Below are 21,838 nucleotides of genomic sequence, written 5' to 3' on the forward strand. Positions count from 1 at the left end.
CAGATTATGTGTAACACCACATAATGGAGATGTTTTCCCAATAAGTATAAAAGGAAGGAATGAGAGGACAAGTCACAAGCGATCCTCTTCTCATTTTATCAGATCGGAGTGAAGCAACATTTTTCATTACCAAATCTCCACGGTTTAATTTTCTTTTCGATTAAATATTGCTTGGGCATTTCTCGCTGCACATTTCTTATAAATTTCAAATCAGAAAAAACCTCGAAAAGTAAAAAAAACAGAAAAAAAAAAAAAGAAGGTGAAAATCTTCATCTTCCAATTTACAGAGAGCTATATATATATATATGTATATATATATATATATTCCTCACCAGACCTCCCAACACCTTATCTTTCTCTCTCTATAGCCTCTGTTTCTCTCTCTACCAAATACATTTTTTAATCTCTTACCCATCTGTTTGGTAACTGAATTTGCATTTGGTAATCAAACATCACCATTGAAAGAACAAATACGAAGGTTGGAGGGGGCTTATATAGAGAGGAGGTTGAACATGCCCTCTGTTCTTATTCTTTGAGTGCCTCCTCTCAGATCTTAGTTTCCTTCAAGGTTTGGCATCTGGGTTTTCATCAATCGGTGGGTATGGTGGGAATCTGATTTGGGTTTTTCATTTTTTCTCAATTGGGTTTGGATTTGGATCCAGCTGAATTTTTCTGATTGGGTTTCTTCTAGGTGCGCTTAATTCTGGGTTCAGTTTTTGATCGGTGAAGGATCGGATGTTTCAAAATTGAATCCAGTAATACTTGCTTTTGAATCGGATTACAATCTGCGTGTTTGCAATATTTCATATAAGGTACTGGTCTTTTTACTTTGGTGGGTTATACATATTTATCCACATTTGATTCCAATTAGGTGCGTGCTTGTTGTGGATAAAAGAGTGATTTTATTTGAGCTGCGGGTGTTGCTGGGAGATTGGATTGGATGGGATGATTGTTTGCATCTCATTATGCTGGAATTCATATGGCTTCTGTTTAGATTATGGAATTGTATTGGATCATCTATTAAAATACCCCTTTCTTTTTTGAATCGGCCTTGAGATTTTGGTAAAGTTTGCATATTTACTTTGAGTTTGGAGCATGAATTGATGTAGTACTTTTGACTTGTAGAGAAAATGCAATCCGATAGTGGTAAGTTATTTATTGGCGGCATATCTTGGGACACAAATGAAGAGCGCCTGAAAGAGTATTTCAGTACTTTTGGAGAGGTGGTAGAAGCAGTGATCATGAAGGATCGGACCACAGGCCGTGCTCGTGGTTTCGGTTTTGTAGTTTTTGCTGACCCAGCAGTGGCAGACAGCGTCATAATGGAGAAGCACAACATCGATGGAAGGATGGTAATCAAAATACTTTGTTTTGGATGAATGTATTTTTATCCTTTAGTTGTTTTCGTATACTTACATTGTGACCATGCATCATTGTGCTTCTTTTTTCATCGCTCCAAATGTAAAGGAAAATTCATTTTCATATAGGAGCTACTGGTCTGAAATTGTAATTGCAGGAATTCATTTTTACTGTGTTTCTGTGTTCAACTAAATTTCAAATTCAGCAAGAGTTAATCATGCTTCTCATTCTTTTACCTTTCTTTCTATCAGTTTTGTTAATGCACTTCTGTATTATTCTAAACTGATAATTTATATTGCTTGTATCATGTGATCCTTGTTTTTACTATTGTGTTCTCTATTCTCAGGTTGAGGCCAAAAAGGCTGTTCCCAGGGATGACCAGAACATTTTGGGTAGAAGCAGTGGCAGCATCCATGGTTCTCCAGGTCCAGGCCGCACAAGAAAGATTTTTGTTGGAGGTTTAGCATCCACTGTCACAGAGAGTGACTTCAAGAAGTACTTTGAACAGTTTGGGACAATCACTGATGTTGTGGTGATGTATGATCACAACACCCAGAGGCCGAGAGGCTTTGGGTTCATCACTTATGATTCAGAGGAGGCAGTGGACAAGGTTTTGCTTAAGACATTTCATGAACTGAACGGGAAGATGGTTGAAGTCAAGCGTGCAGTTCCTAAAGAGTTATCACCTGGTCCCAGTCGCAGCCCTATTGGAGGATACAACTATGGTCTGAGTAGGGTCAATAGCTTCCTTAATGGCTACACTCAGGGATATACTCCAAATACAGTTGGAGGCTATGGGCTTGGTAGGTTCAGTCCAGTTGCTGGTGGTCGAAGTGGATTTCCTCCATTTAATTCTGGTTATGGAATGGGTATGAATTATGAGCCAGGGTTGAGCCCAGGTTTTGGAGGAAATACAAACTTTAATAGTAATATCAGCTACCCACGGGGAGTGAGTCCTTATTATATCAATAATTCAAATAGATTTAGCAGTCCCGTTGGGTATGATGGTGGTAATGGAGGAAACACATCATCTTTTTTTAGCTCGGTGACTCGGAACTTGTGGGGCAATGGGGGGCTTAATTATGGAACAAATTCCCAAAGTTCCAGTGCTTACATGGGATCAGGAAGTGGGACCATTGGAGGAAGTACGTTTGGCAATACTGGAGTTAATTGGCGTTCTTCGGCAATTTCAGCTCAAGGTGGAGGAAATAATGTTTCTAACAATAGTGGGAATCTTGGTTATGGAGTTGGTGATAACAGTTATGGTTTGGGAACCGGAGGTTATGGAAGAAACAGTGGTACAAGTGTGGCCCCTACATCTTCATTTGCTGTGTCAAATGGTGGTTTCGATGGGTCCTTCTCTGACTTTTACAATGGTAATTCTGTTTATGGAGATCCTACTTGGCGATCATCGAATTCCGAGCGAGAAGGGTCTGTTCCCTTTGGTTATGGTCTTGGCGGTGCAACTTCTGATGTTTCAGCAAAAAGTTCGCCTGGTTATGTTGGTGGTTATAGTGTTAATAAGAGACAGTCAAACACAGGTAAGAAACACTTAACTACTATCTCATGCAACTTCTGTTTTTCATTTTTTAAAATGTTCTTTTTGTTGATATATAAGGAGCTTTATTCTAAAAAATTTGTTTGAAGTTGACTACGAGAGGATTGGATCCTGAATTTGGTTTGACCTACAATTCTAGGGATAAATTCTGTCCAAGTGTGTAGGTTTTTTGTGTTTTGGTCCATATTAACTGTATGAATAGGAAAAGCCCTTCTTAAGGTTGTGCTGCAAAATTTTATTGAATTTTGTGACTGGGTCTAGCTATTCGCATGTTCGCCACATGGCTAGGGATGTGATTGTTACATTAGGTACCTAGATGGTTCTTTACTTCATCTGTCATCCTCTAGCTGATTATCCACAGTGATGGCATCTTTTAACTTTCCTATATCTTTAACAAAGATTCTTGGGAAGCTAGTTATTTTTGCTGGTGAAGAGTGTATTTCTTTGGAGTCCAAGGGGTATTAGGATTTTATGTGAGTTAACAAGCAATTGGGAAACTGTGGGACTTTGAGATGAAAGGAAAAGGCTTTTAATGTTGGAGTACTGGTGAAATAATTTTATTTGGCTTTCTGGTGTTAGTAGAAGTTGTAGCTGGGCCAGTGAGCTTCTTGGCTATTTAACTAGATACAACCTTCTACCTTTTGGTAATTAGGGGGATGATTGTCCCAAATGGGTATTGATTGTGCAGGGGTGAAGCGACAGTGTACCGTATTTATATTTTGTGGTATGTTGTTGATAAGGCATTAGGGGATTTCCTGTGTTCTTGCTTATGTGATTTTAAAGAATCTTCTGCTCCTTTGCTTTTGATAGGAAGATTAGGCAGCTTTCATCAATTTCTCTTCTGTTCTGGAAGGAAAAGCATTATGAATCTTTCCGAGGGTTGGAGCTCTCTTTCCCTTATATTGCATTTCTTTCCTTTATTTCTTTGGCAGATTTCGAAGTTACTTCTTGTTTATTGGCCATTCTAGAGTTTGGATGAGCTCTCTCTTTTTACCTCTCTCTCTCTTTAGGTGTATGCGCTCGTTTAGGGTCATAGGATTTTGTTTTTGTTTCTTATATAGAAGTGCATGATTTTTTTTCTGCTACGCTGTAGAACTCTCTACTATGCGGCTCCATTCTCTTCTTGAGTCTTGACATTGTCTTTCAAGAGATTCAGCATATGTTTTTCACAAAATAAGACACAATAGTGAAAAGTGGCTTCATTTTTTATTATCACAACTTAAAGACCACAATATGTATACTCAGCAGTGCATTAAAGTTGAGTAGCATGATTCTCCAAGTTTTATCTCTCTATGTTGTTCTTTTAATTCAGTCAAGGAAGAAATTGAGAGAAATGTAGAAGTCTAAAGAAGTCTAATATGAATATCGTTGAATTCTAGCCTATGTTTAAAATGTGTCTGCGCTGGCTTTCTCCGTCTCTCTTTCCGGTGTGTGTTTGCTCTCATAACTTTTGTCCTTTTGTCCTTGTAACCAACCTTTTCATAATCTCTTTTTAGGACCTTTCTGAATCTGTTAAGTAATACAAAGCACTAGTCAAGGGTCTGAAGTGGAGAGGGATGATATAGTTGGGCAGTATGTATGTTTTTCTGTCTCATGGGTGCATATTCAAGTTCTGCAAGTAGGAGGGTGTATAACTAACAGATGAATAGAGGGATAGAGAATTTAGTCGACCATTGGATTCTCATTTTGTGAGTCTTAATTCCTTACAGCCTCTTCAAATTTGAGGTCAGATTTGTTATACAGTCTTGCCATCATTGAAGAAATCACAACTTAGTTTATAATGGCTGCATATTCCTTATTTATTTGAATGTTGCAGCAGTTATAAAAGGTGAAACATATTGTTGTTAGCATAAGCTTTCAGGATACTTAGCTTTTACCCATGAGTTGGCTGATAGCTACTCGCTACATAGCGTTTTTAATCAGTGTCAAAGTGCAAAGTATTCAAATTTTCTTGGAAGTTATTTCCGTGAATTTGATCCTGCATTGAAGCTGTTGGTAATACAATTATGTATATGTATATGTAAACACCTACACGTGCATGGACACACATACACGCGCCTGTCTACTCAGATGAATGAAATGGAATCTACTCATTAATGTAACGTAAATTTAACTGAAAAAGTGTTGCTCACTTCACTAATTTTCAATGCATATGCTGATACTTAAAAAGCTCGTTTCCAACGTTCTTTCAGGAATTGCTGCCTAGGATCTTCGTTTCTGATATCACGGCATTGTAGGTGAAAGATAGTCTGGTGAAGCAGGTGAATTGTGAATTTTGCACACCGCCCTCATTTATATATCTCAGTAAAAGAAATATGGTTAGTAAGAAGAGCTAACTGGCTGGAGTGCCTGTTTCAAGAATTAAGATTAGAGGTAGAAGTTAAAATGGATTTTGTGTTAATGCTTGAGTTTTGAGTTACCCATTTTAGGTTTTTATATTTTGGTCTTTGAGTGAGATGTAAAATCAGATTGCGGGATATAGTCAGAAGTGTATCATGCATCTCCGGTGAGGCGGCGATACCCAAAAGGCAAAAAAAAACAAAAATGGCAAGAAAGATAGACTAATATATATATATATTTTTTTCCTAGAGTTTTATCTGTAACATCTCTGGCAAAGCTTTGGGTTCTGGTCAGGGAATGCTTCTTTTTATTCTTTTTTTCTTCCCATTATTCTGTTTTTCTTTTTTGTACCTGAAATTACTGTCGATTTATTAGTGTGAAACGTTTAAGGGTTACCCATATAGGGACCCCCATTAATAATTATCGCATATTCTGATTCTTAGCCTTCGAGGATTTAGTATGCAACACTTTCAAAATCTTTTTTCAATATATTTTTTTGGGTGAAATGTAGTGTCTCATATTCATGTTGACAAGTTGATCAATTTGCCAAAACAAAGTAGGAACATCAAGTTCTTTTCTTTCTTTGGAAAGTTATTATTTTTTATTCTTAATAAATAAGTCCCGGAGGATTAAAAGTCAGCTGATAATGCAAACATGGGCTTAGCCAAGTTGGCTAGAACGGATGTACTCCTCACTTTGCACTCGAGTGCGAATCCCTCTCTTCGTAATTTATATTAGATTACACTATAATATTTGGTAATATTTTAATTCAAAATGATGTAGGTAATATTTGGAAGATTAGGAAATTAATAAGTCTCTCTCTCCAACATGGAACGTTTAAGTGGTTTCTGATTAGGCAAAGGGTGCGTTGAATGCATTATAAAAGGAAGGTATTATTTAACTTGGAAAATCTCTTTTTACATTGCAAAAAAAAAGAAAGGAAAAATCTTGTATGATAGAGGACCCTTAAAGAGAGACCAGCAATCCTGCCACTACCTTTTCTCCTTTCTGCTTTATATCATTCTGGATATCTCTGATGGGAAATTCAAAGAGCTCAAGTGGGGAGAGAGACTCGAATACAGCCCAAAAAGTACAAAGAAGGGAAAAAGGATAAAGAAAACGATTGAAAATACCACCTTTTATGTTACTTTTAGACTTTCTACAATGAGCTTGTGTGAATGATCAATCTACTTCAACTTTTACTGGCTATGGCTGCAGTAACTATTCAAGAATCAAGATGCAAATTCTACACAACCAAACAAATGTGTTAGCAACAAAATTGCCTAGTTTTCTCACTTACACGGTCTGCCTATGAAATGGCAAATAGATTAACTTTTGTGTCACTTGAAAGTGAGGCTTAACTTTAGTGATAGAACATTTGTCCCTAATTCTTCGGAATATATACAGTAAGCGTTCGACTCTCGTCTCTTTCCCTTTAGGCAAACACAGTCACCGTTCAATTGCATGCACTTGTTTGGAAAGGGATCTATTATTGTCTCATCCTTTGTCTAGCAAGCAAGGATCCAATAGCTACAAGCAGTTGTGACAATGATTGTAATTGGTCAAATACAACTAAGCATACGTACAAATTCAATCACAACAAGCTTAATTGGAAGGCAAGTAATCTTTACTTGTTTAGAAAGTGGGTGGAAGATAAGTACTTTATTTATTCATAAGTGGGAAAATTATCAACAAACGTCAAGATGGCCGAGTTGGTCTAAGGCGCCAGTTTCAGGTACTGGTCCGAAAGGGCATGGGTTCGAATCCCATTCTTGACAAAATTAACTTTTTGACTTAATTTTTTTTTTTTCTTCTTTTCTGACGATTCATCTTTACAGAAACTCACATCAAAAGGAAAACTTCTGTGTAAAATAGTTGAGGGAAACTGTGGTAATTGAACATACAGTACAAACTGTGGTAATTGTATACATTCAGGCAAAGAAGAAAGAAAAGGTTTCATCCATAAAAACAAAAAAAAGAAACTAAAAGCACAACTTTGTTCAGTTGCCCTACAGAAAAGCATGAAACATCCAAACCAAAATTTTAGTTTCTTTCCAGAAAAGCACTGTCTTCAACGTGTAGTTGGCTGGCTGGCTGGCTGGCTATAAATATGATCCATGACATTGCAAAGAGGGTTCTTCCTCAAGCATAATTTTGTGTAATTATGCCATCTTTATATGTATGTCTCTCTCTCAAGCTCAACTGAAGATTGCACTGCCTTTATCAGAGCCCCCAATTAAACCCTCCCTCCTCAGCTTCTCCTCCTTTGATTTTCTACAAAACACCACCCAAGAATTCACCTCCAAAGCTATACATACCCCAATCAGACTAGACAAACCCAAACAATAGGCCAGCTTAGCATAAGACCTGCCTTCTCCCATCACATCAAAACCCTGGAAACAATTCACAACCCCAAGCACCACACATCCATACCCTACAAAATGGTGATAAGATTTCCAGTACTTCCTGAATTTGTTTGTAGTTTTTGGCCTAAACAATAGTGCCAGTGTTTGAAGAGCACCTAAGCAAAATGCTGCAAACCCAAGCTTCCTGTGGAGCCCATATTGGACCCCAGGTGACAAATCCCCAAGCCTAATTCCAATGGCAAACCCCACAGTTCCTAAGAAAAAAGCAAACAGTTGGATCCCAGCATGCACATAGAACCATGTAGGCCCTAGTGCTTGGATGTGCCTAAGGTAGCGTGCAATCACTGCTCCAATGGGTAGCATGATTCCCCATGAAACAGCATTTATGATGCCATGCACTGATCTGAGTGTACCAATGTTGGTGTGACGTGCGGCCGTTGAGCCTGACATGACATCGAATGTCATTACCGACGAAAGGTCGTTTGCGGTGGTTGGGTGTATGGTTGGTGAGTAGCCTTGGACATAGAGGCCGCGGTTCCACACGTGATGGAGTTTTGTCTTGTTTGACGCGAGCTTCAATGTGGCGAAGATTTGGACCGCGGCGCCATTATGGACGGTGGCTAGTTTGCCACCGTATAGAGTGGCAGAGGAGGAGAGTATGCGGATGTCAAGAGGGCGAGAGAGGAGAGGGCGGCGTTGGAACTTCACGGTTGGGTCTAGGAGGTAAGGTAGGAGGACTATTTGGCCGGTACTAGGGTCCGGAAAGGCGACCAAAGCGTTTGTGCCGGTCATTTCGGGGGAGGTGGGGTTGATGCCCCACCCGACCCACCCGGAAGGGGATATGAAAGTGCCAAAGAAAACAAGGTCTAAGGTGGCATTGTGGTGGTGGAATGTCCATGCTATGGAGGCTTGTTGGGTAGGGAGGGTGATGCATTTTTGGAAGGTTTGAGTGGGGGTGGAGGTGGTGCAATGGGCAGAAAATGTGACATGGGGTAGGGAAAAGAGAAGGAAAAGGGATAAGAGGAAGAGCATATTGATGGGTTGGAAGAAGGATTTGATCAAAGAGAAATGGAGCTAGGGAGCTTGAATTGGTTTGGTTAGGAAGCTTTTGTTAACATTTATGTGTTTGGTAATGATGAGGGAGATAAGAGGGTGATGGTTGGTAATCATGGCTGTGGAGCAAGTGTGGGAATAGAATAGTGTGTGTGCGTAGCTTTGAAGTTAAGTTAAGGCACTCAAAGTGTTTGTTTGGTGGAGTAGAAAATGAAGGTTTCAAAGTGCAAGTGCAAGTGCCTTTTGTCGTGGAATATTTGGGTTTTATTTTGTCTTCTTTAATGAAATAGATCTTTGCGAGGATTGTGCTTGTCTTTGAAGCAAGGGAATGATGATAAGTGAAGCTAGCTCTTGACTAATTTTTATTTATTTATAAAATTTGCTCTCATTATTTAAATAATTAAATATTCTCCAACACTATTGGGAAAAAAAAGGTACACAAAAAATCTCGACCTTTGACTTCATCATCATACTTGAAACGACGTCGTTTGATGGTTAATCTATGTGATTGTTTTGTCCGTCAGTTTGTGCGAGAGAGTGAGAGAGAGAGAGAGAGAGAGAGAGAGAGAGCAAGGGAAGCAAAGATGGAGCAAGAGAAAGAGAAAGATAGAGTGAGCTTGGAAGGAGGGAGAGTGATACTGCTGCCTTACATGAAAGAACACGTTCCAAAGTACCATGAGTGGATGCAAGACCCAGCTCTTCTCCAAGCCACTGGCTCTGAGCCCCTCACCCTCGACCAGGAGTACCAGATGCAGCTCACCTGGACCCAAGACCCCAACAGTTCTCTCTCTCTCTCTCTCTCTCTCTGATTTTGTGGATTAGTTTGCTAAACTGAACTGGGTAATCTTGGTTTTGACAAATAACTTATAATTATAGATTCTGCTAGTAAAGGTTTGATCTTTCCGGGAAAAAAAGAAGAGGGTTCAATCTGGTTTTGATTAGTGATTGAGGTTTATTTGAAAGATTTCATTGTTATATTCGTGGTCTTGTGAGTGATTAAAGATTTGGAAATGGGTTTTGCAGAGCAGACTTTTATTGTATTGGATAAGCAGTTGGTTGTGGGAGAATTCAACCATGGACAGCCCCATGTGGAAGGTTAGCCAAATTTACACTCTTTCTTCACAAATTACTGTCTGTTTGGTTGCTGAGAAAAATTAAAGGAAGTTACTGTAACCAAAAAAAAAGAAAAAAAAAGGGGGAAAATCTCTGTTTTGCAAGTAAAAGGATCACCTTGAGTAAGCAAAGCACTTTTTATCTGGGAACAGTTGGTTGGATGGTTTGGAATGGCATTCCCGAGAAGGTTCTTATTGTTCAGCAAGTAAAACTGGGAATTATTAACTTATTCCAGTTTTGAAGATATCGTTTGTTCAGTTAATTTTTATTAGAAATCGAGGCGTTCAGAGAAAAACAAAGATAAATAAGATGTTTTTAAAGGAGTTGAGTGCCTGTAGCTATCTATTGAACATATTATGAAAATATATGCACTTCAAATCTTGAACTAGCTCATTTGCATGGTGGACTTTCTTTGTGTAATATAATTTATGAGTGAGTAATGGTATGCCCTTTGCCAGCCATGGTAGGTGATGTGAATTTATATATGAATGACCTGGATGATCCTCAAATGGCAGAGATTGAAATAATGATTGCTGAGCCAAAAAGGTACCAGCTTTTACTTTCTTCTGATGCCAACGAGGCTGAAGTGCTTGTGTTAGTGCGAATCTGGTTTTCCCTTTTTTTTTTGGTTAATTATATATATTTGTTCATTTGAAGCTTTCCAGAACCAAAAATTTATACCTCCTTGCTTGTTTTCACTTTAGGAACTTTTATATATACTATAATTTAAACTTCCAATATTTGCTCTTGCTAGCATAGTCGTGGTAAAGGACTTGGGAAGGAGTCTGCCTTGATGATGATGGCCTTTGCAGTTGAGAATCTGGGGATCCACATCTTCCGTGCTAAAATTGGAGAGCTAAATGGAGCATCTCTTAACTTGTTCCGGAAATTGGTCTCTCTCTCTCTCTCTCTCTCTCTATATATATATATATATATATATATATATATGAATTTATTTTATCACAAACTCAATTTATCATGCAATGTTAGTCGCTCATACTTCACTTACATTTTGCACTTGTTCTTCCTTCTGGTTCACCAAACTCGCATATGTTTGATGCAGGGCTTTGAGGAGACTTCTTATAGTGAAATCTTCAAAGAGGTGAGCACAATTATCTTCATGAAATATGCATATCTGCACAGGCTTTAGTTGGTCTATGTGAACTATAGATTTTTGGGATTGAATGTCTTTTTAATGTTCCTACTCTCTTTATACCTTGGAGTGGCTCTCCTAAATTATGGATGCTTCAATTACAACTTATGTACTGCCAGCTTCAAATCCAAATTTTTTTCAATAGTTTCGTGTTTTTAAAAAGGGGCTCGATACTCATATGAAAAGAATAAGAACCATAAAGAGTTTACTGGGCTATCAATTTGTGGGTAGCAAGTCTCCCTGCCTTTTTTTTTCCCGTTGATGATTTTGACTAATTTCTTGAAGATCCAGAAACAGTGGAAATTTAAATGTTTTGGAAGAGGAAAAAAGTTCAAATTGTTTGGTTATCAGGATTCAGTATTGGAGCTCCATTTATCCATTTTAACAAATTTCCTGTCATATATGACAGGTAACATTGGAGTTATCTGTAACAAAGGCCAAGCATGATGAGCTGCTGCAGTTGATGGGTAGTTTCATTACACATGCCTAGCAGTCAGGGGCCTATTTATTCAAGCTAATTTTCTACTTCACAATCCACATCAACTCTCACTCTAGTGCTTTGTACACAGAAAAGCTTTGAGGTTATTTAGACTCTACCATAAGATGTAAGTGTTAATCTTGCTGAACAGGGCTACACTAAAATGTTAGGTGCTATAAATATCCCCTTTTGAAAATCATTCTGGTTGGTTTATTAATTTCCTATCGATCTACATCCTTCTTTTATTTACTTTTCCTTTCCCCCTTCTGGTTTAGTAGTAAACATGATCATAGTAGTTCATGCAGACAGAAAATCAAATTTTCCGACAGATTGAATAATTGGCCCTGTAATTGGGCAAGTCTCAGGGACATCGTTTGAAACTGAATTCCCAGCTTGTCATACATGATTGACTGTGGTGCCATGAGCTAATGGTCCCAGAAAACCAAAGATGGGCCATGTGGCTGTTGGAATTTTCTGCAGAGATGTTAGAAACTTGAAAGCTAAAAGCTCTTGGCTGCACCTCTAGGTGTTGTATAAACTGCCATGACAGTAGAAGCTTGAGTTGCTCTGTAAGCAATTTGGATGCTTCTGGTGGATGGAATGTAATTCCAGTGGGGGCGTGTAGTACCAGAATGTCACTGCAAGAAGTGAAGATCTGGTTGGTCAAATAGTTGCCGTCTGAGCAAGTCTTTAATGAGTAAGTGAGCGCTAGATGGAGAAAATTGCAAATGATCAAAGCAGGTGTTATTTCCATGGACTGTTGGATATTTTGAACTTAAAGGACTTTCCAAGGCTTTTTGGGGATAATGGTTTCTGATTGTGCGTTGCTAAAGGACTTGATTCATGCTCAATTTGAAGGGACGATGTGATGGCATACAATAATACGTGTATGTAATACTTAAAAGGAGGAACTCCTCCATGCCTTATATTGCGGCTCAACCACAAAGTGACCTTCTATTGCAGCTCAACCACAAAGTGACATGTGTCCTCGTTTTTTAATTGTCAAAACATCTTTGTTTTTTTTCTTTTATTAAAATTCCCATTGTTCTTCACATTGATTTTTCTCAACCATTTTTAAAATAATAATTTTCCTTCATCAGTCAAAATAAAAAGTTAAGGTTTCAATAAAAATGAAAATAAAAAAAAACAGCATTCACAATTAAAACGGACAGGGCACATGTCGCTTTATGGTTGAACAACAATAAAAGATAAGGAGGGAAGTATTGTCTTCTAATATATGATGTTGCATGCATGTGATGACATGATATCAACACGTATATAAGATGACCAAACTAACCTTGTGACTTGTAACATTGTCAATATGGTACATACGATATTTGCTAAAAAGTCAATAGGCTTGTAGGTTGGGGTGGCCATAAAACCGCATGAACAGTTAACACTTAACACCAGTCAAATTAAACCAATTCAAATCGTCCAGACACTGATTTGATTTCTACACTAATGTACAGTTCGATTGTAATTTGAGAGTGAGAGCGATTTAAACCGGACCGTGCCCGTCCGTAGTTTGAGAAACTCAAAAACACAAGGAGTCAAATGAATAATTATATACCTCTCAAAGGGGCAACTACAAGGGTAGTGTGGTAAAATAATGAAATGCAAGAAAAGTGAAGTATTATATTATAATTTATGTGACGTGAGAAATAGCTGGAGCTTGCTTCCAGGCGAGTAACGATCGAGTGGAAAGACCAAAGTCCCTTTCGTGGGGAGCACGAAGAAAGATGCTGATTGTTAATCATATAATTCCATTATCCAGAATTTACCAAATCTAATCAATAATTACCTTTTCATCCCAAATACCCCCTCTTATAATAATAAGTATTTTGAAAGCGACCTCTTCTTTCATTTTAAATTTCATTGCAACTTCAAATGCTTTGCTTTACAACGGAGATGAAGGTTTTTTATACACACACTATCGAGGTGCTATATGAATTCGAATTTGAAATCACTAATCTGTAAATTAAGACTATTTTCCATAAAATAGACCATGTTGACACATTTTTTGTTGTTGATAAAGCAAAAGACGGTCTTTTTTCGGTTTGAAGTTTTTGTTTTCTTCGAGATTTTGAAATTAAGAGCATAAGGTATTATAATTTCGCTTACAAAAGCAGGAAATTTCGATTATATGTACCCAAAAGTTTATTTGGACCACATGTATTTCTTTCTTTTCCTTCTCCCCTTACTTTCTTTTCATCATTTGTAGTTGGTTGAAACGTGAAAGTATTGTTGGATGGCAAATGGCGGTGACGTCGAATAGTGAAAAAAGTTGGTGGTATTTTTGGGCGAAGAACTTTACGCTAATTATGTGTGTGTGATTATTATTTTTTTCTTTTCAAAAGAATGTTTGAATTTTTTTTTTTGGGGAGTGTTGAGCTATTATCAAACAATTAAACAATAATAGTGTTTATGTTTGACTAAATTGACTTCTATTCTAGTAGTGGACTTGTTTGATCTCATTAACAATATTTTAATTTGCTATTGATTCCATAATTTTTTTTTTCACTTCAATATATATGCTTACAAGTTGAACCTATATATTGTTGAATTCTACTTAATTAAAAAAATAAATAAATAAATAAAATTCAACATTATATTTATTTATATATGCAAAACGGGACAAGAAAAAGTATTATTATTATTATTTTTTTCTTCACTATTCCTTGTGACCGGCCATATATATATAAAAGCTTGGATAGATAATTACTCTGGGCTAAAGTTTTCAGTGAATGGTCACCAACCATTTCTATTACAAAACGAATAATTAAAATTCGATTGGTTTATTATATTGTGAAATAAAGTATGCTTCTCTTTCTAATTTAATATTTGGAATTTTTTTTTATAAGATAAGGGGATAAAACCTCTAAAAAAAACGACAACTAACTAATACAGACCAAGCGAAGCCTAGTAATTTTTATTTTATTTTAGTACTTTTCGTTAATTGAAATTCAACATTTGGGGTTGAATGACCACACTTGCATGTCAAGTTGTTGTAAAATCTTATGAGTGATGCTACTTACCAACTCCATGTTGCTCATTCATTCTTTTTAATAATTTTCATTACAAATTTACTTTTGCGTTCAATTATTTTAAAGCATAAAATTTCGGAAAATGTATATAAATAAACAAAAAACTTTGTGATTGCCTTGAGCCATAACAAAGATCGCTACCATGGCTAAAATATTGGTCACGTGGATCATTGCCATCAGCCATAACTAAAATAAAAAGAAGAAAAATAAATCAAGGCTAGACATTACGGTGTTTGTTCTTTTCAATATTAAAAAGGTCTCATTTTCGAATTACTTGTTCTATATTCATAAAAAAAAAAAAGTAAAAAAAAGAATTCATGGTGTTTTTTTTTCAATGGATTAAAGGGTGTGTTGAGTAATGCAACATATACATATAAAATTGAAAAAAAAGAATACGGGGTGAGTAATGAGTAAAATAGTGTTGTAACAAAGACATTTTTTTGAATTATTGGATTAATATTCAATAGTGGGTGACCATAATATCTTGAACTTCTGTGGTTTAAGAGATCGAGACTGTATGTATATATATTTGTTGTTGCTTGGTTTTTAAAAGATCAAATTAATCATATATCATGAAAAAAATCATATCATGCAATTCAAATAATGTATAATCGAAAATTAAGATAAAAAAAGGCAAGAACAAAATAATGAGTAATTTTTGTATGTTCCGGGCTGATGTACCATCCAATATCAATACGCATCGCTTGTAGGGTTATAGTATTGCATTGGGCCCACTGTACTGTGGGTTCAGATTAAACAACGTCACCGTTTTAGCCAAGTTACTATAAGAGGAATGATCTTATAGTGAGAAAAAAAAAAAAACTATTAAAAGAATGAACGGCGAACGGAGGACATGCAACCCTTACCATTTCATCAGAGTAGAGAAAAACCATATTTTCCATGACTAAATTTTGTCCAATTTTCTTTTTGATAAATTTGGTTTGGGCATTTTCAAACTGACACATTTCCATAAATTTTCAAATCAAAATTATTTCACAAAATAGAAAAAAACCTTAAAAAGTTAAAAAAAAGAAAAAGAGAAAAAACTGAAAATCTTCAGCTTCCCATTTTCATAGTGCCTATATATTCCTCAGAGACCTTCAATGCCCTCTCTTTCTCTCTCAAACTTCTGTTTCTCTCTCTAGAAATACACATATTTTAATCTCGTACTCATCTGTTTGATAACTGAATTTGCATTTGGTAATCAAATAATCACCATTGAAAGAACAAACAAAAAGATTGGAGGGGGCATATATGGAGAGGAGGTTGAACATGCCCTCTGTTCTTATTCTTACAGTGCCTCCTCTCAGATCTTAATTTTCTTCAAGATTTGGCATCTGGGTTTTCATTAATCTGTGGGTACGGTGGGAATCTGATTTGGGTTTTTATATTTTTTTCTAAATTGGTTGTGTGTTTGGATCCCGGTAAATTTTTCTGATTGAAATTTTTCTGGTTTATTTTTTTTTCTTCATCTTTTTCTAGGTGTGCTTAATTCTGGGTCCAGTATTTGATCGGTGAAGGATCGGATGTTTCAAAATTGAATCCAGGAATACTTGTTTTGAGTCGTATTACAATCTGTGTTTGTAATATTTCAAAAGAAGGTACTCTTCTTTTTAGTTTGGTGGGTTATATATATTTATCTGCATTTGATTCCAGTTAGGTGGATGGATAAAAGGAGAGACTTTATTCGAGCTGTGGGTGTTGCTGTTGGATTGGCTTGAATATTTCTCTGCACTTCATTATGCTTCAATCTGTTTAGTTTTGCTTATGCTATAGAAATGTATTGGATCCATTATAAAATGCTCCATCTTTTTTGAATTGGTTTAAGATTGGATTTAAAGTTTGCATTTTTCTTTGAGTTGGTTTAAAGTGTGATTTGCATTTGCAAAATTTTATCAAGTTTGAATTGATGACGTACTGTGGCTTGTAGAGAAAATGCAATCCGATAGTGGTAAGTTGTTTATTGGCGGCATATCGTGGGACACAAATGAAGAGCGTCTGAAAGAGTATTTCAGCAGTTTTGGGGAGGTGGTAGAAGCGGTGATCATGAAGGATCGGACCACCGGCCGTGCTCGTGGTTTTGGTTTTGTAGTTTTTGCAGACCCAGCTGTTGCGGACAGTGTCATAATGGAGAAGCACAACATTGATGGGAGGATGGTAATCAAAATACTTTCTTTTTGATGAATGTAATTGTCCTTGGATTGCACTTGTATGTTCACATAATGACTATGCATCATTGTGCTTTTCTTTTTGAATCAAAGCAACTGTAAAGGGTAATGCATTTCTTTATGGTAGTTTGGGTCTGAAATTGTACTTACTGGAATTCATTTCCTATTGTTCTGCATTTAACTAAATTTTAAACTCAGCAACAGTAACTCATGGTTCTAGATATTTTATCTTTCTTCTGTGGTTAGTTTAGTTAATGCATTACTTTGTTCTTCTAATGTGATTAATCAATTTATAGAGCTTGTATCATTTGAGCTTCGTTTTTACCAGTGAATTCTCCATTCTCAGGTTGAAGCAAAAAAGGCTGTTCCCAGGGATGACCAGAATATTTTGGGTAGAACCAGTGGCAGCATCCATGGTTCTCCAGGTCCAGGTCGCACAAGAAAGATTTTTGTTGGAGGTTTAGCATCCACTGTCACGGAGAGTGACTTCAAGAAGTACTTTGAACAGTTTGGGACAATCACAGATGTTGTGGTGATGTATGATCACAACACTCAGAGGCCAAGAGGCTTTGGATTCATTACTTATGATTCAGAAGAGGCAGTGGACAAGGTTTTGCTTAAGACATTTCATGAACTGAATGGGAAGATGGTTGAAGTCAAGCGTGCAGTTCCTAAAGAGTTATCACCTGGTCCCAGTCGCAGCCCTCTTGGAGGATACAACTGTGGTCTGAGTAGGGTTAATAGCTTCCTGAATGGCTACACACAGGGGTATAATCCTAGTACAGTTGGAGGCTATGGACTTGGTAGATTCAGTCCAGTTGCAAGTGGTCGAAGTGGGTTTCCTCCATTTGCTTCTGGTTATGGAATGGGTATGAATTATGAGCCAGGGTTGAGCCCAGGTTTTGGAGGAAATGCAAATTTTAATAGTAATATCAGCTACGGACGGGGGTTGAGTCCTTATTATGTCAATAATTCTAATAGGTTTAGCAGTCCCATTGGGTATGATGGTGGTAACGGAGGAAACACATCTTCTTTTTTCAGTTCTGTGACTCGGAATTTGTGGGCAAATGGGGGGCTTAATTATGGAACAAACTCCACAGGTTCCAGTGCTTACAATGGATCTGGAAGTGGGAGCATTGGAGGAAGTACATTTGGAAACACTGGAGTTAATTGGCGTTCTTCGGCAATTTCAGCTCAAGGTGGGGGAAATAATGTTCCGAACAATAGTGGGAGTCTTGGTTATGGAGCTGGTGATAACAGTTATGGTTTGGGAAGCGGAGGGTATGGAAGAAACAATGGAACAAGTGCGACCCCTACATCCTCATTTGCTGCATCAAATGGTGGTTTTGATGGGGCATTCGCTGACTTTTACACTAGTGGTTCAGTTTATGGAGATCCCACTTGGCGTTCATCAAATTCCGAGCGAGATGGGCCTGGTCCCTTTGGTTATGGCCTCGGTGGTGCAGCTTCTGATGTTTCAGCTAAAAGTTCTCCTGGTTATGTCGGTGGTTATAGTGTTAATAAGAGACAGCCAAATACAGGTAATTGTCACTTAATTAATGTCTTATGCAACTTATGTTTTTCATCTTTTTTTGTGCTCTTCTTTTAGTTCTTTTGTTGTTGAAATACAGGGACCAGGGACCGTTTTTCCCCTCATAATTTGTATGGATGTTCATAAAACACCTCCAAACTTCTGAAATAGAGTGGAATTCTGGGATCCCAAACCAATCTTTAGCTACCTCCCAATTTGTATTGAGAATAACAATCTTTAGCTGAAAGAAATACAAAATTTCTAGGAACGTGCAGAGTCAAGTAATTTTCAGCAGAAATACTATTTAATTTGTGCAGAACAATTTGGGTCCAGTTCATATTGGTAACACATAATCCCACTCTTTTCTTGAGCTTGCTTGATTTGGCTATCTCTGTCCAGCATCCACAAGATTTAACTAATTTCAACTGTTGAATCGAAGGCATAATTCATGAAATCTAACTCTTCCCTAGCTGATGTTCCACAAAGTGGAGTACTTTATTACTGGATTAAATCTGGTTTAGCATACAATACAAGAGAGGACTTCTGTTCGAGTGAGTAGGATTATTTGGTTATGGTCCATCTTGTTGACTATAACCATTTGAATATGGAAATTTATTGTTAAGCTCATAGTTGTTCTGTATAATTCAGTTGAATTGGGTGACTGTCTAGTTAGGGGTAGATTGAGGTAATCATGATATTACTTATCTTAAAGTTGGACTCATCTCAATTTATGAAGCTCAACTCGTGAACTCCTTTATCCTATTGATTACATTGACTACATCACTTTCTCCTCCTTCTATTTCTGTTGACATGTACACACATTACTTGGGATTTGATTGTTACTTGAGTTGCCTAGGTGGTACTTTACTTGACGTGTCACCCTCTAGCATATTTTCCATGCAATTCTTATAACTGCCTTATTTTGGATGATAAATGTCTTACCATGCAAATGATATTTTTTCACTTTTCTATATCTTCTATAAAGAGGCTTTGGTAGCCAGTTATTTGTGCTGGTCAGAAGTGTGTTGCTTTGGTGTCCGAGGTTTATTACGCTTTTATGAAGTTTACTTAAGGAATGGGGTAACCATGGGACTTAAACATAAAAGAAAAAAGCTTTTAATGTTGTTGTTGTATAGCTTGTCATTTTGTTTGGATTTTGTTGGTGTTGGAGTAGCTTGCCAGTGGCCTTTGCTACTTAAATAGATATGATTACCAACCTCTTGGTAATTAGGGGGATGATGGCCCCAAATGGGTGTTGAATATGCACTGTGCAGGGGTGTAGAGAAGATCAACCATGTTTTATATAGTGAGATGGTGTTCATACTTGATAGAGAATTTTGTGATCTCCTCTGTTCGTGTTTTTGTTGATGCCAAAGAATCTTCTTCTCCCATTTGTTTTTGATAGGAAGATTACGCATCTTACATCAATGTCTCTTTCTGTGCCCGATGAACATTATGACTCTTTTGGAGTGTGTAGCTCTCACAGTCTCTATGGGTGTGTGCGTTTTGGGTAATAAACGTTTGGTTTTTCTTTCTTTTAAGAAAAATACATAAAATGGTTTTTCTTTTGTGTTATTAATATGCTGTGCTGCTTGTCTCTCTATTATGTGATCCCTAGCCCTCAATGGTTGAAATATCTAGTAGATCCTGGTTGCAAGGAGTTCTTGACCTTGTCTTTATAGAGATCCAGCATGTGCCTTTCACAAAATAAAGTTGCTTCTTTTCTTCTCTGCTCTAGGATATCTTTGATGTTCATAATTTCAGCTTGAAGGCTCTAGGATATCTTTGATGTTCATAATTTCAGCTTGAAGGCATGCATTTTTAAATAGAAGCTTTCTTTTTCTATAGTTGGGGCACACCTTAAGTATACTCAATGGAGCATTGAAGTTTAATATAATGTAATTCGGTGCTATGAGTTTCGTCTTTGTATTTTGTTCCTTTAATACGATCAAGGAAGAAACTGAGGGAAATCTAGAAATCCAAAGGAGTCTAAGAAATAGACTATTGCGTCTACAGATACATATGCAGCTTAGCCTATGGTGAAATGTGTCTGGGCTCTCTCTACTTCTCTCTTGCTGTGTGTGTTTCCTCATATACTGACAATATTTTATTTTTTGTGTTCTATATATTCCACCAAATTGCAATGATTTCCTCTGTATCAACCTTAAATTCTGTGTGTTAGCTTAAGTAATAAGTCACTAATCAGGGGCCGAAATGGAGAGGGAAGGTGTAGTTGGGCTGAAAAGTATGGTTTACTGTCTCATGAATACATGTTTAAGTGCTGCGATTAGGAGTGTGTATCAAGGTAACAACAGAGAGATGAGTTAGAGGGACAGAATTTTGTTGATTATTGAAGATATCATTTTGTGAAATTTGTTATACGGTCTTGCCATCGTGTAACAATTGACAACTTAGATTATAATGGTTGCATATTGCTTGTTTGATGGAATCATGACACAGTTCTAAAAGAGAAGCATGCTGTTGTTAGTACACAGCTTAAGATCTCAGATGGGATGCCCATTCTAATTTAGTGAAGTTTTGTATTGTTTTAACATTCATTTGAAATGTTATTTCACCGTCCTAGTCAATATTTCAAAGGCTGTACACAAGAGTTGGCTGATGGCCACAGGCAACACATTTGTAATTCATGTCGAAGTGCCAAATATTTATATTTTCTTGGTTTGAATTTTGCTGGAAGTCATTGCCATGGATTTAATCCTAACTGGAAGCCATTGGTGTTATTACATGCACCTTTATACAATATAGTATGGATACTTGATAGATGGTAACTTGTGGAAAATAGATTCTTTTCAAGTATATGCTTGTGTGCGTGTAATGTGTTGCTCACTTAATTGTCGATATGTGTGTGTCAATACTTACAAGTTGCTTTTCTCCTACTGTTTTTCAGGAATTGCTGCCTAGGATCATCATTTCTGATATCACGACATTGTAGGTGAAGATAATCTGGTGAAGCAGGTGAAATGTGAATTTTGCACACCACCCTCATTTATATATCTCAGTAAAAGAAATTTGGTTAGTAAGAGCTAACTGGGAGTGCCTGTTTTGGAAGAGTTAAAGTTAGAGTTAGAAGTTAAAATGGATTTTGTGTTAATGCTTTTGAGTTTTGAGTTACCATTTTAGGTTTTTTTGTTTTGGTCTTTGAGTGAGATGTAAAATCAGATTGCGGGATATAGTCAGAAGTGTATCATGCATCTCCGGTGAGGCGGCGATACCCAAAAGAAAAAAGAAAAGAACCAAAAAAACAAAAAGAGATAGACTGATATATATTTTTTTCCCTTTAGAATTTTATCTGTAAAATCTCTTGGCCAAGTTGTGGGTTCTGGTCAGGGATTTTTTTTTTTTTTTTTTTTTTTTTTCATTCTTTTGCCCCATCATTTGGTTTGTTTTTATTGTACCTGAGATTAATGTTGATTTACTAGTGTGAAACATTTTAAGGGCTACCCATCTAGGGACCCCATGAATAAGTAATCGCATATTCTGATTCTTACTCTTTGGGAATTTTGTTGGCCAAAAATGCCTTCGAGATTCTGAATGCAAAAATTTTGATGCAGTCGCGGTGGGGGGTGGTGTTGGCGCGCGCCTGTTCTTGTGGTCCAGGACCAGGATCCTTCCCAAAAACTAACCTACTTTTCGTGAAAGTCTATGTATATATGG

General features: G+C 37.0%; 4 protein-coding genes and 1 non-coding gene across 8 annotated transcripts; 4 read left to right on the plus strand and 1 right to left on the minus strand.

Annotated features, from left to right (window-relative positions):
* Positions 30-5,702, plus strand: LOC18782497 (heterogeneous nuclear ribonucleoprotein 1). 3 transcript variants are annotated; one of them, XM_020559817.1, is made up of 5 exons: positions 30-604; positions 692-812; positions 1,126-1,352; positions 1,706-2,900; positions 5,110-5,702. In XM_020559817.1, the coding sequence occupies exons 3-5, from the start codon at positions 1,131-1,133 to the stop codon at positions 5,121-5,123; spliced, it is 1,431 nt and encodes a 476-aa protein (XP_020415406.1). In that variant the 5' UTR covers positions 30-604; positions 692-812; positions 1,126-1,130; the 3' UTR covers positions 5,124-5,702. The 3 variants fall into 3 exon arrangements, with proteins under 3 accessions (XP_020415406.1, XP_020415405.1, XP_007215320.1); XM_020559816.1 differs by having other exon boundaries at positions 30-599; XM_007215258.2 differs by having other exon boundaries at positions 30-595.
* Positions 6,955-7,035, plus strand: TRNAL-CAG. The gene has a single exon. It is a non-coding gene; the product is annotated as a tRNA-Leu (tRNA).
* LOC18782024 (cytochrome b561 and DOMON domain-containing protein At2g04850) lies at positions 7,089-9,077 on the minus strand. Its single transcript, XM_007217670.2, has one exon. The coding sequence runs from the start codon at positions 8,653-8,655 to the stop codon at positions 7,456-7,458; it is 1,200 nt and encodes a 399-aa protein (XP_007217732.1). The 5' UTR covers positions 8,656-9,077; the 3' UTR covers positions 7,089-7,455.
* On the plus strand, positions 9,195-11,652 carry LOC18784363 (N-acetyltransferase 9-like protein). The gene is made up of 6 exons (XM_007215917.2): positions 9,195-9,456; positions 9,700-9,771; positions 10,248-10,335; positions 10,549-10,681; positions 10,853-10,891; positions 11,352-11,652. Exons 1-6 carry the CDS (start codon positions 9,261-9,263, stop codon positions 11,430-11,432), a joined length of 609 nt encoding a protein of 202 aa, XP_007215979.1. The 5' UTR covers positions 9,195-9,260; the 3' UTR covers positions 11,433-11,652.
* LOC18782626 (heterogeneous nuclear ribonucleoprotein 1) lies at positions 15,226-21,674 on the plus strand. 2 transcript variants are annotated; one of them, XM_020559818.1, is made up of 5 exons: positions 15,226-15,823; positions 15,947-16,065; positions 16,395-16,621; positions 16,979-18,173; positions 21,072-21,674. In XM_020559818.1, exons 3-5 carry the CDS (start codon positions 16,400-16,402, stop codon positions 21,083-21,085), a joined length of 1,431 nt encoding a protein of 476 aa, XP_020415407.1. In that variant the 5' UTR covers positions 15,226-15,823; positions 15,947-16,065; positions 16,395-16,399; the 3' UTR covers positions 21,086-21,674. The 2 variants fall into 2 exon arrangements, with proteins under 2 accessions (XP_020415407.1, XP_007215319.1); XM_007215257.2 differs by lacking the exon at positions 15,226-15,823 and having other exon boundaries at positions 15,830-16,065.

The sequence above is a fragment of the Prunus persica genome, chromosome G3, assembly GCF_000346465.2.
Source record: "Prunus persica cultivar Lovell chromosome G3, Prunus_persica_NCBIv2, whole genome shotgun sequence".
In the NCBI taxonomy this organism is placed as follows: domain Eukaryota; kingdom Viridiplantae; phylum Streptophyta; class Magnoliopsida; order Rosales; family Rosaceae; genus Prunus; species Prunus persica.

What these genes read in the sequence shown, in the direction of transcription:
- LOC18782497 (XM_020559817.1), top strand. Translation starts at nt 1,131, where the DNA reads ATGCAATCCGATAGTGGTAAGTTATTTATTGGCGGCATATCTTGGGAC. An exon ending in ACAACATCGATGGAAGGATG is followed by an intron (nt 1,353 to 1,705) that starts GTAATCAAAATA and finishes CTCTATTCTCAG; the next exon opens with GTTGAGGCCAAAAAGGCTGT.
- LOC18782024 (XM_007217670.2), bottom strand. Translation starts at nt 8,655, where the DNA reads ATGCTCTTCCTCTTATCCCTTTTCCTTCTCTTTTCCCTACCCCATGTC.
- LOC18784363 (XM_007215917.2), top strand. Translation starts at nt 9,261, where the DNA reads ATGGAGCAAGAGAAAGAGAAAGATAGAGTGAGCTTGGAAGGAGGGAGA. An exon ending in ATGATTGCTGAGCCAAAAAG is followed by an intron (nt 10,336 to 10,548) that starts GTACCAGCTTTT and finishes TTGCTAGCATAG; the next exon opens with TCGTGGTAAAGGACTTGGGA. An exon ending in ATAGTGAAATCTTCAAAGAG is followed by an intron (nt 10,892 to 11,351) that starts GTGAGCACAATT and finishes CATATATGACAG; the next exon opens with GTAACATTGGAGTTATCTGT.
- LOC18782626 (XM_020559818.1), top strand. Translation starts at nt 16,400, where the DNA reads ATGCAATCCGATAGTGGTAAGTTGTTTATTGGCGGCATATCGTGGGAC. An exon ending in ACAACATTGATGGGAGGATG is followed by an intron (nt 16,622 to 16,978) that starts GTAATCAAAATA and finishes CTCCATTCTCAG; the next exon opens with GTTGAAGCAAAAAAGGCTGT.